Source organism: Anarhichas minor, unplaced genomic scaffold, assembly GCF_050575085.1.
Source record: "Anarhichas minor isolate MPS153535 unplaced genomic scaffold, ASM5057508v1 ptg000138l, whole genome shotgun sequence".
NCBI lineage: Eukaryota > Metazoa > Chordata > Actinopteri > Perciformes > Anarhichadidae > Anarhichas > Anarhichas minor.
Genome location: NW_027466584.1, coordinates 195,472 through 211,917, shown reverse-complemented (window position 1 = coordinate 211,917; position 16,446 = coordinate 195,472). Strand labels below are relative to the sequence as shown.

The following is a 16,446-nucleotide window of genomic DNA, read 5'->3' as shown; positions in this document are numbered from 1 at the left end:
TCATTATAATATGATATAATATACAACAATAATTGAATAAGATACATTTTTGTCATCCATCTACGTATATACAGTGCAGTTCAGTATATGAACAAAAACAAATGAACGAATAAACATGAATTTGAAAATTTTTATTTTATTTTATTTATTTTATATAAATGATAAATACTTATTTATTATTTATTTAGATATCAATACATATATATTTTACTTAAATATGAATAAATAAATATATATGTAAAATAAAATAATAATATAATGTATATATATATATATATATATATATATATATATATATATATAGTCTTCCAAAAAAGATTTTATGATTAGTAAACGTCTTCTTTGGTTGTATAAATCATATATATTTATTGATATATATAATTAATTTTTTATTGCCATATCAACTGTACTTTTCACCCAGATTTGCTTAGTACGCATGCGCACGGTTGACAGCTCACCAGCAACCGTGCGCATGCGTACTTGCATGCTCTATACAACATCCAGCTGATGCCATCCAGCTAGCCACAGCGCGGCTACCGATTTTGGGGTTTTGGTTTCCTGCAGCACACAAAACCGTCACACTCAAATGTAATACATCCTGCGGCAGCGACGTAACTAAGATTAAATAACTAAGATTAATGCAAGTATGGCGGTTGTACTTAAAAGCATTGACAGCTCTTCTTCTGTGTAGTTAGCTCGCTAGCTAGCTAGGTTAAAGTTGATAGCACCTAAATAGCATCAACGCTAGCTTAGCTTAGCTTAGCTACACGGTCGGTTTTGGTACCAGAAACCTTCATCGTCAGCCATGGGGATACTGTTCACGAAGCTATGGAGGCTTTTTAACCACCAAGGTAAGACAGGTTCCGTGTTATTGTCATGAAGACATGTGAGCTATAGGTGGTGAAGAGAAGGCCCGCAGAGAAAGACTCATGTTAGCTTATAAACAGCTTTCTACACGTTAACATAAACGTGTTATATTCTTATCTTATTGTATATGTGTGTAGGCTTCACCAACCAGCCGTAGATTAACCGTATTATCGTTTAAAGTGGGGAAGAATGTCGTTTAGGTTATTCCTTTATTGGCATCCATCCATCTCTCTCTCTCTCTCTCTCTCTCTCTATATATATATATATATATATATATATATATATATATATATATATTAAATATTCTCAGTATATGAGCAACATTGTGTTTCCCTGGTGCCAAAACAATGAACGAATAAACATAAAGAACAACAAGATACAGGACAAGGTACACGTTTAGGGAAATAACAACAAAAAACACTTGGTAGTGTAAATATAAATATAGGTAGTGTAAACAAATGTTAAGTGCAATGGTAAGTTTTAATCACAAGATTATTCTTTGGAAATTTTTCTTTTTATTGTGTTTATATTTTATTTTATATATACATAGAATATATAAATAAATAAATAATATTTATTTAGTATAATATAAATATTCTACACATAAAAATATAAAAGTATTTTATTCAATCAAACAAACTTTATTTCAGACTCAGGACTCAACAATAAAAGTACACAGGCCATACAAACTGTTTAGTTAGTTAATTCATTATTCTATTTCATTGTGTGTGTGTGTGTGTGTATATATATATATATATATAAATATATTTGTGCATTTTTATATTCAATATTTTTATTTGATTTGATTGCTTTACCTGTGTCATAATGCTGCTGGAGAAAACAAATTTCTTTCTCTTTCTCTTTCTCTCTCTCTGCGCGCTCGCCCGGGTTCTGCATGAACGTAGATTATTGATGCTCTCCGTGGATGGATTGAGGGTTAGGTGACACCAGGTGATGTTGAACCCGTAAACAGAAAGCCAACGCTCTGTCTGTGTAACATGAGTACCGTCGTGCTGTACTATGACGAGAGGCGGCTACACAAGCAGAGCACAGTGGAAGCAGCCACATCAGCACAAAGAACAGGGCCAATAAGGACCGACGGATGAATCACATTGACTTTTGCACTGTAATCACATAATCGGTGTAATGTCAGTTTATACAGGTAACCCACAGTCCATTCCACCCTCTGCTGTCTGCTTGTGATGCTCTGAAAGAGGAGTATCTTGTGATAGGAGATCACATGGGACTCTCATACTGTAGAAGAAGCTGTGAACAGAAACAAACATTATTCCTCCTCTAGACCGTACAGGGACTTCTGTTCACTATAGTGGACACTTTAAGAGAGAGTAGCAGACAGAGAGCTTTATACTCCTGTAATAGAGACTCAGTTAATAAAACATTACCTTGGATTGATGCTTTTCTCTGTTGTGAAGTAACTCTTTAGATTTCTGTCTGGTTAGACAAAAAACTATCTGGAAAACTGTGCATGTTTCACAATTTGCTGACAACAGTTTTAACAATTAATCCCAGAAATAATTGATATAATTCAGTAAAATAATTGTTATTTTCACATCTCCTTTTTTAATCTAATGTCAGCAATTCAGTTAACCACAAAAATAATTTGATTTGCTTCCTCAAAACAAGGATAACTTTGAACGTTTCCACGTCCTGTTTCAGTTGGTCACCATGACCACAGAGTGGATCACAAGGGACTCACGTACTGTAGAAGGTTGTCCTTCTGTCCACCAACAGTACGACGTGAATGACACAGAGGTTTGTGAGCCGTTTACATACTCCATCAAACATTTACTTTGGATTGCTGCTTTTCTCTCTTTTATACCGTTTGTAAAGTGACTCTTCAGATCTTTGTTTCTGTTTGGACAGAAACACTCTGAAGACGCCACATTGAGCTCCGGGAGAACTGTGAAAGGCGTGTTTCAAGTTAAAACAAAAGTAATTGATATAAATCATTAAAATAAGGTTCAGTGCAATGTCGGCAACACAGTCAACCCAAAAATCAGTTCACACTTTGCAAACAGATAACTTAAATAATTAGTACAACAAAGGTCCGTACAATACTAATAACACAACACGATGAGTTTCATTCAGTAAATAATAAAAAGAGAGCAGATCTTGTTCATCTGAAGACATCATGTGAAACTGTGATGGCCGTGTTTCCTAATTTGCAGACAGTTAAAGTAATTGATAGTCGCAGACCTACCCTGCTTATATTTTCCTTTTATAAAATGTCGGACAAACATTCTTTTGACTGCGTTCTCTGACGTAAACCTCGTCAAAAAGCTGTGATTATGTGCTGTTGCCATCTTCCTGTGGTTAGTCATCGATAGATGGTCCTCTCTGAGCTCTGTTTCACTTTAATCCCTCGTGTCACCGGACTATAAGGTTTTTATTGTAACCTCTGGATCTCGCCCCAGCTGCCTCTTTAAGTCTCAGGAAGTCCGTCTCCGATTGATTGATTTCACCCTCAGTGGAACAACAGAGGTCCATTCACAGAGAGCAGCAGGAGGGCATGTGATCAAACTCAACCAACTTCTTATGTATTCTCCAACTGTTTATTGTTTGAGGGCTTCAAGGATTCAACATTGTGGCTTCCACATTATCATAGATGTGTTCAGATTTCTATAACATTTATCTTCTTCTGGGTGTTCGGGACAGTCCCAATCTGTCCCAGTCTGTCCCGAATCATTGGACAACAGGTGGGGTACACCTGAACAGACAGACGGACACACTCACTACAGTGTGGGGCAATTTAGAGTTTCCAGTGTATCTAACTTTATTGACAGAAACAAATCCATTTTGAGAATTGGTGATCATTGAAACTTTCAAAATCATTGTTTCAGGCAAAAATAGCCACATTTTGTTAGTTCCATCCTCTCGAATGTGAAGATTGTACGAGTTCTTATCATATTTGATGGTAAATTGTCTTTGTGATGGGCATTTTACACATGCAGCCCCTGTGTAAGGTTGTTTATTATTGGTTTAGTTAGAAGCTATGCAGGCGGCACCTGCATGACCTTTTTAAGTAAAGACAAGACTTTAGTTTTTTGCTTCTCAAGTATCTTTGAGCTGCACAGACTTGTGACCTCCAAATACTGCAGATAGCGTAGTAAGCTGTGTGTCACGTCTACGCACGCAGTCTGTTATGTTGCTGAAGCTACGTGGTTTTTGTTTCAGGTTCAACATGACACCGTTGCATAGATTAAAATAAGCCCAAAGTTTTCATCTTTTGCAGCTGCTTTCACTTCCTCTGCTTTCGTGAGGTTTTAGTTGAACAGGTGCAACCGAACTGTAAATGGTGATGTACGTTGTTACGGAGCCGAAAATGTTATTTAACACGGTTCACACAATACTTTCTGTAATTTCTCTGAATCCTGAAGTGTATTTCCAGACAGGAAAGGTGAGGGAGCTTTGTATACTTCTTTAGTGTATCTGGAATACACCTTTAAAATGGATTATTACAGAAAGTCTGCAACCACTAATAAAAAGCATTCTTTTTAATTCATAACCCACTGAAGAGACATCAGTTCACTGTTGAAGTCATCTTCAGTCTGTGAGAAGCTGGAGTGAATTGCTGCACATTTCTTCATTCTTACATTAGTGAATGTGTTTCACATCAAGTGTGCTTTTGACTACTACAGAATTCAGATTATTTATGTATCGGCTCTGAGGCGTAGCGGTACAGAAAGCTTAGGAACCAGTCGGCCTCGAGCAACAGGCTGCTGCTGTGATTGGTGAGGAAGTATCCCATCATTCAGATTCCAGCTGACATCTGTGCTCGTGTGTTCGCCCAAACGTCCGTCAGACTTACTCTGCTGTTGAGCGCTGGCTGGCCGGAGCTTTCATCAGTCGAGGCTCTCTGGACAATAAGCTAAAAGTACCCGACGCACTCTGGGCCTTCCATGTAGCTCAGTGAGGGAGTTATTCCAGGCTGGACAAATATAAGTCACTAATAGCTCTGCTGCCTTCACATGGAATCAGGCAGACGGACAACACCTTCTGGACGGATCGGGAAAAACAAACAAAACGTCCATTTTATGTCATTATTCTACTTTACTTTAAATTGCAGGTTTCTCTTATATTCTTTTGCAAATTAAAATAACGTTCTCCTTGTGTGAGGGAGCTACGTAACATACTTTAAATTTGGACGGCAATGGCATCTACAGTTACCGATATTCTCTGCCGGTCTCACCTAATCTTACTATCCTGCCATTGTCTACGAAAATTACATCTTCTGCTGTCATCCACCTGGCTGATTCCATGAGAATGCAGCATTAGAAGTGAAATATTTCGCATGGCTGTACAGTACTTCAAAAAACAACGTTACCAACTTGGTAAATGTTAAAACCAGACGGCAACCTCCGGTTCTGCCGAGTTAAGCCGATGCTTCATGTGTTAAAGCTGCATTCTCTCTAGTGTCCACCAGAGGGCGACTCCTCTGTTTGTATAGAAGTCTATGAGAAAATGACTCTACTTCTCTCTTGATTTATTACCTCAGTAAACATTGTAAACATGAGTTTATGGTCTCAATCTCTAGTTTCAAGTCTTCTTCAATACAGCATGATGTTCATTTAGTACATTATGGTCCATTTAGAGTCACACAGACCATAAAGCAGGGGATGCTTTAGGGCGGGGCTACACAGTGATTGACAGGTCTCTACCAGAGACGTAGACGGCGTCTCTACGTCACTCCTCCTCAGTCCAGATATGGTCACTTCCTGCTCACTGGTTGATAAAGACATGGTGGCAGTGAAATTGCTGAACTCGAGGCTTCATAACATCAGTCCACAAACCAACGAGGACTGACGTTAATATTTGACGTGCTTGAGAGCTCCACGCTCACAAAATGAGGATTCGGGATTCAGTTTTAGAGCTCAGCTGGAGGACAAATGCATCCCTAACGTCCAGGCCTCCATGTGATGGCGTCTCTCTTCTTGTAGACCAAACATGAAGATCTTTCTGATAAGCTTATACTTTAAAAGCATGTCTAGGAGCAGACGTGTCGGTAGAAAGATCTTGATCTCTTTCGGTCACGCTCTAGTTCCTCTTGTTTTACCCACTTTAGTCACAACTAAAAAAAAACAACCGGTCTTTGTTCCTCGTTTGTTTCCTCTGTCATGTCACAGGCTCTGAAACAACTGATTTAAATTGTAGCTTTAAAAAGAGCCTGTAGTGTTGTTGATCAGGTATAAATGTCACAAAAGATTTGTAGAAAAGAACCAGAGCTCTGATTCCTCATTCCTTCTCCTGACCAAAGGACATCGTACTGTTGTCTTGTCACTTTAGTGTATCAGCAGCAAGATGGCAGTTCATCCTAGCTGTCACATCCTGTGTGTGTGTGTGTGTGTGTGTGTGTGTGTGTGTGTGTGTGTGTGTGTGTGTGTGTGTGTGTGTGTGTGTGTGTGTGTGTGTGTGTGTGTGTGTGTGTGTGTGTGTGTGTGTGTGTGTGTGTGTGTGTGTGTGTGTGTGTGTGTGTGTGTGTGTGTGCGTGCGTACAGGCTTGTTTAAAGACCACCATCTCATCTGTAGCTGTGAAAGTACTTTCTCTCAGCGTTGCTCGATGTGTGAAGCCGGACAAATGCTGAACACAAAACTCTCTGAACCTGAAAGCAGTTCTGGGCGTTTTTAGTTTTGGCTCCCGTCACATGTTCCTCTCTGTGGTCTTGATTTTAACTGTAATATAAAGTCCTGCTCCTCTATAGAAACAGAGCCATCATGACTAGAAGAAGAGAGAACTACAACATGTCTTTAGTGCAGAATAGCAGTTATGATGTCATCAATCGTAAAAACAAAAACAATGCAAGTTGAATTTCTTTGATAATTTATCTATATATCCAACATTTGAATAAGTGTCCACAAGTGTTACCAATGGTGGAAAAAAATGGAGGCTCTTCATGTTTTATATATTAAACTAATCACATGTTTCAGCCTCTTCTTCCAGCCTCTCCTCTCTCCTCTCCTCTCCTCTCTCCTCTCCTCTCTGCTCTCTCCTCTCTGCTCTCTGCCCTCTCCTCTCTGCCCTCTCCTCTCTGCTCTCTCCTCTCTCCTCTCTCCTCTCTGCCCTCTCCTCTCTGCCCTCTCCTCTCCTCTCTCCTCTCTGCTCTCTGCCCTCTGCTCTCTCCTCTCTGCCCTCTGCTCTCTCCTCTCTCCTCTCTGCTCTCTGCCCTCTGCTCTCTCCTCTCTGCCCTCTGCTCTCTGCCCTCTCCTCTCTGCTCTCTCCTCTCTCCTCTCTCCTCTCTGCCCTCTCCTCTCTGCCCTCTCCTCTCTCCTCTCCTCTCCTCTCTCCTCTCTGCTCTCTGCCCTCTGCTCTCTCCTCTCTGCCCTCTGCTCTCTCTCCTCTCCTCTCTCCTCTCTGCTCTCTGCTCTCTCCTCTCTCCTCTCTGCCCTCTCCTCTCTGCCCTCTCCTCTCTCCTCTCCTCTCCTCTCTCCTCTCTGCTCTCTGCCCTCTGCTCTCCTCTCTGCCCTCTGCTCTCTCCTCTCTCCTCTCTCCTCTCTGCTCTCTCCTCTCTCCTCTCTGCCCTCTCCTCTCTGCCCTCTCCTCTCTCCTCTCCTCTCCTCTCTCCTCTCTGCTCTCTGCCCTCTGCTCTCTCCTCTCTGCCCTCTGCTCTCTCTCCTCTCCTCTCTCCTCTCTGCTCTCTCCTCTCTCCTCTCTGCCCTCTCCTCTCTGCCCTCTCCTCTCTCCTCTCCTCTCCTCTCTCCTCTCTGCTCTCTGCCCTCTGCTCTCTCCTCTCTGCCCTCTGCTCTCTCCTCTCTCCTCTCTCCTCTCTGCTCTCTCCTCTCTCCTCTCTGCCCTCTCCTCTCTGCCCTCTCCTCTCTCCTCTCCTCTCCTCTCTCCTCTCTGCTCTCTGCCCTCTGCTCTCTCCTCTCTGCCCTCTGCTCTCTCCTCTCTCCTCTCTCCTCTCTGCCCTCTGCTCTCTCCTCTCTCCTCTCTGCTCTCTGCCCTCTGCTCTCTCCTCTCTGCCCTCTGCTCTCTGCCCTCTCCTCTCTGCTCTCTCCTCTCTCCTCTCTCCTCTCTGCCCTCTCCTCTCTGCCCTCTCCTCTCTCCTCTCCTCTCCTCTCTCCTCTCTGCTCTCTGCCCTCTGCTCTCTCTCCTCTCCTCTCTCCTCTCTGCTCTCTCCTCTCTCCTCTCTGCCCTCTCCTCTCTGCCCTCTCCTCTCTCCTCTCCTCTCCTCTCTCCTCTCTGCTCTCTGCCCTCTGCTCTCCTCTCTGCCCTCTGCTCTCTCCTCTCTGCCCTCTGCTCTCTCCTCTCTCCTCTCTGCCCTCTCCTCTCTCCTCTCCTCTCCTCTCTCCTCTCTGCTCTCTGCCCTCTGCTCTCCTCTCTGCCCTCTGCTCTCTCCTCTCTGCCCTCTGCTCTCTCCTCTCTCCTCTCTGCCCTCTCCTCTCTCCTCTCCTCTCCTCTCTCCTCTCCTCTCTGCTCTCTCCTCTCTGCTCTCTGCCCTCTCCTCTCTGCTCTCTCCTCTCTGCTCTCTGCCCTCTCCTCTCTGCCCTCTCCTCTCTCCTCTCCTCTCCTCTCTCCTCTCTGCTCTCTGCCCTCTGCTCTCTCCTCTCTGCCCTCTGCTCTCTCCTCTCTCCTCTCTGCCCTCTGCTCTCTCCTCTCTCCTCTCTGCCCTCTCCTCTCTCCTCTCTGCCCTCTCCTCTCTCCTCTCCTCTCCTCTCTCCTCTCTGCTCTCTGCCCTCTCCTCTCTGCTCTCACCTCTCTCCTCTCTCCTCTCTGCTCTCACCTCTCTCCTCTCTCCTCTCTGCTCTCACCTCTCTCCCCTCTCCTCTCTCCTCTCTGCTCTCTGCTCTCTCCTCTCCTCTCTCCTCTCCTCTCTGCTCTCCTCTCCTCTCCTCTCCGTGTTCACTTGCTGAAGTTCAGTCAAAGTTTCTCTGGTTTGTTGTCACATGACTGTTGGTCTCAGATGAATCAATCATGACTTCATAGTTTCTCTGAGGAGCTCACAGTTTAATGTTTTTACACAATCTGGTTAAAATAAACGGTTTATTAGAGGAGACATTTTAAATGAGAACATGTAGAATAAAATGTTTTTGATGAAATATCACAATTGTAAGCTTGGGTTCAGGTTCTTTTTCTTACTGAAGCGTTTGTCACACATGATATGTTCAATGACCGTCGGAAAGATGAAAATCTAACAATCATGACGTTTTTCTTAAACCTTCCGGCTGTGATTCAGTGTAGTTTTGGGGTCTCCGGTGGGTTTTGGGGTTCAGAGGGTTAAACAGATTGCTGGGCTGAGTTCACTGTGAATTATTTAAAGTGTCTTTATTGCCTTTCAGAGCACAAAGTTATTATTGTGGGCCTGGACAATGCTGGCAAGACCACAATTCTATACCAGTTGTGAGTATCCAAACATAGCACTCTCAGTCAGCTCGCAGGTTTATCCATCCATAATATGTCTAATAAATGGATCATTTGATGAATGTTTTCTCTCCCCCTCTCCTGTATGTTCTAGTTCAATGAATGAGGTGGTGCACACCTCTCCTACCATCGGGAGCAACGTGGAGGAGATCGTGGTCAACAACACTCATTTCCTGATGTGGGACATCGGGGGCCAGGAGTCCCTCCGGTCATCGTGGAACACGTACTACACAAACACAGAGGTACACAACATGTTATGGTGAACACGTACTACACAAACACAGAGGTACACAACATGTTATGGTGAACACGTACTACACAAACACAGAGGTACACAACATGTTATGGTGAACACGTACTACACAAACACAGAGGTACACAACATGTTATGGTGAACACGTACTACACAAACACAGAGGTACACAACATGTTATGGTGAACACGTACTACACAAACACAGAGGTACACAACATGTTATGGTGAACACGTACTACACAAACACAGAGGTACACAACATGTTATGGTGAACACGTACTACACAAACACAGAGGTACATAACATGTTATGGTGAACACGTACTACACAAACACAGAGGTACACAACATGTTATGGTGAACACGTACTACACAAACACAGAGGTACATAACAGGTTATGGTGAACACGTACTACACAAACACAGAGGTACATAACAGGTTATGGTGAACACGTACTACACAAACACAGAGGTACATAACATGTTATGGTGAACACGTACTACACAAACACAGAGGTACATAACAGGTTATGGTGAACACGTACTACACAAACACAGAGGTACATAACATGTTATGGTGAACACGTACTACACAAACACAGAGGTACATAACATGTTATGGTGAACACGTACTACACAAACACAGAGGTACATAACATGTTATGGTGAACACGTACTACACAAACACAGAGGTACATAACAGGTTATGGTGAACACGTACTACACAAACACAGAGGTACATAACATGTTATGGTGAACACGTACTACACAAACACAGAGGTACATAACATGTTATGGTGAACACGTACTACACAAACACAGAGGTACACAACAGGTTATGGTGAACACGTACTACACAAACACAGAGGTACACAACATGTTATGGTGAACACGTACTACACAAACACAGAGGTACATAACAGGTTATGGTGAACACGTACTACACAAACACAGAGGTACATAACATGTTATGGTGAACACGTACTACACAAACACAGAGGTACACAACATGTTATGGTGAACACGTACTACACAAACACAGAGGTACATAACAGGTTATGGTGAACACGTACTACACAAACACAGAGGTACATAACATGTTATGGTGAACACGTACTACACAAACACAGAGGTACATAACATGTTATGGTGAACACGTACTACACAAACACAGAGGTACACAACATGTTATGGTGAACACGTACTACACAAACACAGAGGTACACAACAGGTTATGGTGAACACGTACTACACAAACAGAGGTACATAACATGTTATGGTGAACACGTACTACACAAACACAGAGGTACACAACATGTTATGGTGAACACGTACTACACAAACAGAGGTACATAACATGTTATGGTGAACACGTACTACACAAACAGAGGTACATAACATGTTATGGTGAACACGTACTACACAAACAGAGGTACATAACATGTTATGGTGAACACGTACTACACAAACACAGAGGTACACAACATGTTATGGTGAACACGTACTACACAAACACAGAGGTACATAACATGTTATGGTGAACACGTACTACACAAACACAGAGGTACACAACATGTTATGGTGAACACGTACTACACAAACACAGAGGTACATAACATGTTATGGTGAACACGTACTACACAAACACAGAGGTACACAACATGTTATGGTGAACACGTACTACACAAACACAGAGGTACACAACATGTTATGGTGAACACGTACTACACAAACACAGAGGTACATAACATGTTATGGTGAACACGTACTACACAAACACAGAGGTACACAACATGTTATGGTGAACACGTACTACACAAACACAGAGGTACACAACATGTTATGGTGAACACGTACTACACAAACACAGAGGTACACAACATGTTATGGTGAACACGTACTACACAAACACAGAGGTACACAACATGTTATGGTGAACACGTACTACACAAACACAGAGGTACATAACATGTTATGGTGAACACGTACTACACAAACACAGAGGTACACAACATGTTATGGTGAACACGTACTACACAAACACAGAGGTACATAACATGTTATGGTGAACACGTACTACACAAACACAGAGGTACATAACATGTAATGGTGAACACGTACTACACAAACACAGAGGTACATAACATGTTATGGTGAACACGTACTACACAAACACAGAGGTACACAACAGGTTATGGTGAACACGTACTACACAAACACAGAGGTACACAACATGTTATGGTGAACACGTACTACACAAACACAGAGGTACACAACATGTTATGGTGAACACGTACTACACAAACACAGAGGTACACAACAGGTTATGGTGAACACGTACTACACAAACACAGAGGTACACAACATGTTATGGTGAACACGTACTACACAAACACAGAGGTACACAACAGGTTATGGTGAACACGTACTACACAAACACAGAGGTACACAACAGGTTATGGTGAACACGTACTACACAAACACAGAGGTACACAACAGGTTATGGTGAACACGTACTACACAAACACAGAGGTACACAACAGGTTATGGTGAACACGTACTACACAAACACAGAGGTACACAACATGTTATGGTGAACACGTACTACACAAACACAGAGGTACACAACAGGTTATGGTGAACACGTACTACACAAACACAGAGGTACACAACATGTTATGGTGAACACGTACTACACAAACACAGAGGTACACAACATGTTATGGTGAACACGTACTACACAAACACAGAGGTACACAACAGGTTATGGTGAACACGTACTACACAAACACAGAGGTACACAACAGGTTATGGTGAACACGTACTACACAAACACAGAGGTACACAACAGGTTATGGTGAACACGTACTACACAAACACAGAGGTACACAGCAGGTTGTAGTGCGTCATTCGGCATCCGACTGAAATAGGTGGAAGTTTTTATCTAAAAATCATCTGTAGTCTGCTTCGAGATTGTTTGTTTAGGTTGTTTTGTTTAAAATAGATTTCTATAAAGCGATATATAGTCAGATCTTTCCACAGTAATTGTTAAATCCCAGCGACTGTCTGCAGACTTCCCATTATTAGAATGCAGTGCCTTCGCATGACTCTCGGGCGAAGCTGAGAATCGGTATCTTTTCATTAACCGTCCGTTATGTCTCCGTTATGTCTCCGTTATGTCTCCGTTATGTGTGAGCAGTTTGTCATCGTGGTGGTCGACAGCACAGACAGAGAAAGGATCTCCGTGACCAAAGAGGAGCTCTGCAGAATGCTCGCACATGAAGTGAGTATCGAGACATGTTTTTGTATGTATTCATATAAATGTTTGTTTTATTTCACCAATTCAAAGTAGCCTATGTCAGCAAATCAGTTAATGGTCTTTAATAGATAGACAAACATTGTTTAATGACTTTATCTCGGAATTATGTTGAACTTAAGTGACTAGCATTGCTGCAAAAAGGCTCAAATTAAATTAGCAGCACTTGGCAAATAAACGTTTTCATGAGCAGTTTCAGAACAACATGACATCACTGACAGAAACTCCTCTGTGTCAAGATCAAAGAAGTGTTATATAAAATGCTTCGGAGGACATCCTCAAATACTACTTCAATATATCAGTTCCCTTATTTCAAAGTTAAATTCACAGTCTGTCATGTAAATGTAAAAATAATAAATACAGTCTATAGTGTTGAACCACAACACCAGCTACATACAGGCTAACGGTGCCTTTCTCTCTGCATTGTTACAGTCAAATAAACTAACGTTTGTATTGTAGCTCGCGGTGTTTGTGATTAGCCTCGTTAAAGTCTCTAAAAGACTTAATATTACTAGTTAAGGTGCTAACGTATGGTGTGATGAACTGATGAAGAGTCGGTGGCAGTTAATTATTCTACATGTAGGGATGTAAAGTGCAGGTTAGATTTATCAGTTGGCAAAATTTGTGGCTACAAATTGAGTTATTGGTGCACAGGCAGCAATTATTAATGTAATGTATCAACGTTCTAAATGAAGCTTGCAAGTGTTCAGTGCAGCCCTACGATCTCCATTTGTTCAGCCTCTCCTCTCTCGCTGTCTCTCGTCTGTCCTCCAGGACTTAAGAAGGGCCGGGCTGCTGATCTTTGCCAACAAGCAGGATGTGAAAGGCTGCATGTCGGTGGCTGAGATCTCCCAGAGCCTCCAGCTCACCTCCGTCAAAGACCACCAGTGGCACATCCAGGCCTGCTGCGCCCTCACTGGGGAGGGGTGAGGACTGCATTCACTGATCACTCACTCCCGTTATATTAGACCGAAGTGTTGCAACGGATCATAAGACGGATCAGCAGGAAATGTAAAAGGAAGCAAATATAACTTTTAGAGATCATTGATGATCCATATTAACACGTGAACACATCTCCTTCAAACTACTGGATTTATTCAAGTTTATCACCAAAACTACATTTTACAGATGACATGTGAACACATCATGATAACGTTATAATGTACCTTCAGCCAGTACTCATGTTCACTGAGCAGAGCCTGAAGGCATCATCATGTAACTGAAGTGATCCTCCATTGGTTAGCCGTTAGCGGTGCTGCTAACATTACTAGCTCTCCTCCTGTTGCTTTAAACACTGATTGGTTGTTTACAATGAAACATGATCAGAGACTAGAGACTAGAAACGCATGTTCTACTGAGTCAGTAAAACTTTATTTCGTGCTCTGATGGCTAAACTGTGTCACGGATCACATGTATGCTGAACCGCATTACTATTCGACTGTAAAGAAACACTCGTCTTTGTGCTTTTATGTAAGAAGAACCGTTGCCATTCTGTCATCTTAATGCCCGTCTCTCGTCCTCTCGTGTCCCTCCAGGTTGTGCCAGGGTCTCGAGTGGATGATGTCCCGGCTGCGCGTGAGATGATGACCTTTTTGACTTTTGATACAGAGTGCTCCCTCGCTCTTTGTGTTCTCTGCCTCCAGACGTGAGCTAGGATGGAGGATGGAGGTTTGATGGACGGCCCTCTCCTCTTTCCTGTGACGCGCTGACGTGGGCGGACCGACCGCCAGGACGTCACTTTCTTCTGTGATAATTTATTTTACAAAAGACGTCTTGAACTCGGAACAACAAAGAAAACGAGCTTTTCTACTGAAGGACATTGAACAACGAGACTCAAATTATTTAAACTGAAATGTGTGCACGGTTTTCCTTTCTCAGCAAAACACGGACGTCGGCATAAGTGTCTGACGTGGAACTGTACGTGGACTTGTTCTCCAGCTGTGTGGGACTCCAGCCCACGGTGGCCTTGCAGTATTGCCAGACTGGCTGTGGCAATTTTGATTGCCCCCCCCCCACCCCCCGTGTGTACAGTCCAGTATTCTCTTTTAACGTGGTGCCTGATGCAGAATGTTGGAGTGATGACGGTTAATGGTGGTTGAAAAGAACATGCTGAAATAGGAGGGTAAAAAGTCACAACATGCCCTCTTCTTTTCAGTCCCTACGAATAATCAGTGAAATAAAGTGTTTTTATCTGTTTCAGGTGAATTGCAGCATGTCATGAATGAGTTTCTTGTTGTGTGACGTCGGTTCTGTTGTCCTTCAGGGGGCTGAATGTGTCACATGAGCTCACGGTGCCGGATGCTTTTCAGGGAGCGTGATGAGCAGCTTCAGGAGTAGAGAGGAGAGACGGCCAGAGTTAAGACAGACGAGGGATTCAGGGAGAGAAGAGACCGAGCAGCTCACAGTGAGTGGTTGAGATAAGAAAGAGAAGCACAGCATAGCACCGAAGCCTCCTTTATTATCGGCGTCGTGAAGCCGAGATGTGTGCACCAGAAAATGACGTAATCACGGCCTGTGCTCCGCTGGTGCTCGTGCACATCTGAATCTTTCGGTTTTAAAAGCTTTAGCAACAAGAAGTCTTATAAATCTACATTTGAGTAAATATTTTGCAGCCAAATCAACTAGTTTACAGGATGTTCAACCTTTGTTTCTCTATAATACATCTAAATCTTGACTTCTTTCATAAAGGTGATAAAGTAGTTTATGAGTTTACAGTTGGTTTTATTTCCTCCTTCTTGTGGAGGTTGGTTTATGGTGTTTTTCCGGTTAAACTTGTCGTCTTGTTGCTTCTTCTCAACGCCACGATAAACAAAGCTCAACAGAAACCGAAGCCGAACTCCTCCAGTCGTTTGTGTCGCCGCTACGACCGCGTCGACTCATCAGGTCTGTGGTTCTTCTGCTATGAGGAAGTTGGTTTTTACAAAGTCAGCAAAAAGCTCTACCGTCATCTTTAAAATTGTCACCATGACACGTTTCCTCACATGCTTTGGTCTTATGATTATCTTTTGTCATCTTTTCTGCTGAAAGTCACAGCTGGACGAGTCCCAGGTGTGGTTCACTTTATTATTTAATATTATTTACCAGCCTGAACACAGATCAGAAAGTATTTGAATGGATGCTTTTCTTTGAGCAGACGGTTTCAATGTGAGCATTAATCATAATGTTCTTCACTTTGAATCAAATGACTGTGTAATCTAGATCAAATAAGATGAGATCCTCCTTTATTAGTCCCACAGATAACTATCACCCTGCAGCTGGTTTTTCACCGTCTTTTAACTCTAAATACATTTTTGCTTTAAGGGCAAAAGCTTATTGATAAAGGTAGAGATGAATGAACACAAGTGAAATCCAAATGAGTTAAGATCATGTGCTCGCTAGGACAACTGAGCACAACGCCCTCCGATAACAAGGAAAAGATCACAAGATGAGACTTGAAGCCAAACGAGTTCACACAATGCTGATTGCCAGAAAAAGCTCTCAGTATTTCACAGGAGTTTTTGTGTTTTGTGTTTTCCTCATTCGTTTTACGTCAACCAACGGCAGCTAAAGAGGCGAGAGAACATGGCGACGGAGCAGCAGCAAGAAGAACCGTGGGAAGTCCTAAGAAGTGTCCAAGAAAAATGCCTGTAGTG

General features: G+C 42.6%; 1 protein-coding gene across 4 annotated transcripts; it reads left to right on the top strand.

Annotated features, from left to right (window-relative positions):
• Nucleotides 1-498: 498 nt before the first annotated feature.
• On the top strand, nt 499-15,019 carry arl5a (ADP-ribosylation factor-like 5A). Of its 4 annotated transcripts, XM_076085097.1 has the most exons (9): nt 499-851; nt 1,773-2,029; nt 2,545-2,640; nt 2,752-2,820; nt 9,163-9,223; nt 9,339-9,486; nt 12,698-12,781; nt 13,589-13,740; nt 14,350-15,019. In XM_076085097.1, the coding sequence occupies exons 6-9, from the start codon at nt 9,343-9,345 to the stop codon at nt 14,396-14,398; spliced, it is 429 nt and encodes a 142-aa protein (XP_075941212.1). In that variant the 5' UTR covers nt 499-851; nt 1,773-2,029; nt 2,545-2,640; nt 2,752-2,820; nt 9,163-9,223; nt 9,339-9,342; the 3' UTR covers nt 14,399-15,019. The 4 variants fall into 4 exon arrangements, with proteins under 4 accessions (XP_075941212.1, XP_075941211.1, XP_075941210.1 ...); XM_076085096.1 differs by lacking the exon at nt 2,752-2,820; XM_076085095.1 differs by lacking the exons at nt 2,545-2,640; nt 2,752-2,820.
• The last annotated feature ends 1,427 nt before the right edge of the window (nt 15,020-16,446 follow it).

Coding starts and splice junctions, on each gene's coding strand:
- arl5a (XM_076085094.1), top strand. CDS start 806: ATGGGGATACTGTTCACGAAGCTATGGAGGCTTTTTAACCACCAAG. Junction 852..9,162: donor GAGGCTTTTTAACCACCAAG/GTAAGACAGGTT, acceptor ATTGCCTTTCAG/AGCACAAAGTTATTATTGTG. Junction 9,224..9,338: donor ACCACAATTCTATACCAGTT/GTGAGTATCCAA, acceptor TGTATGTTCTAG/TTCAATGAATGAGGTGGTGC.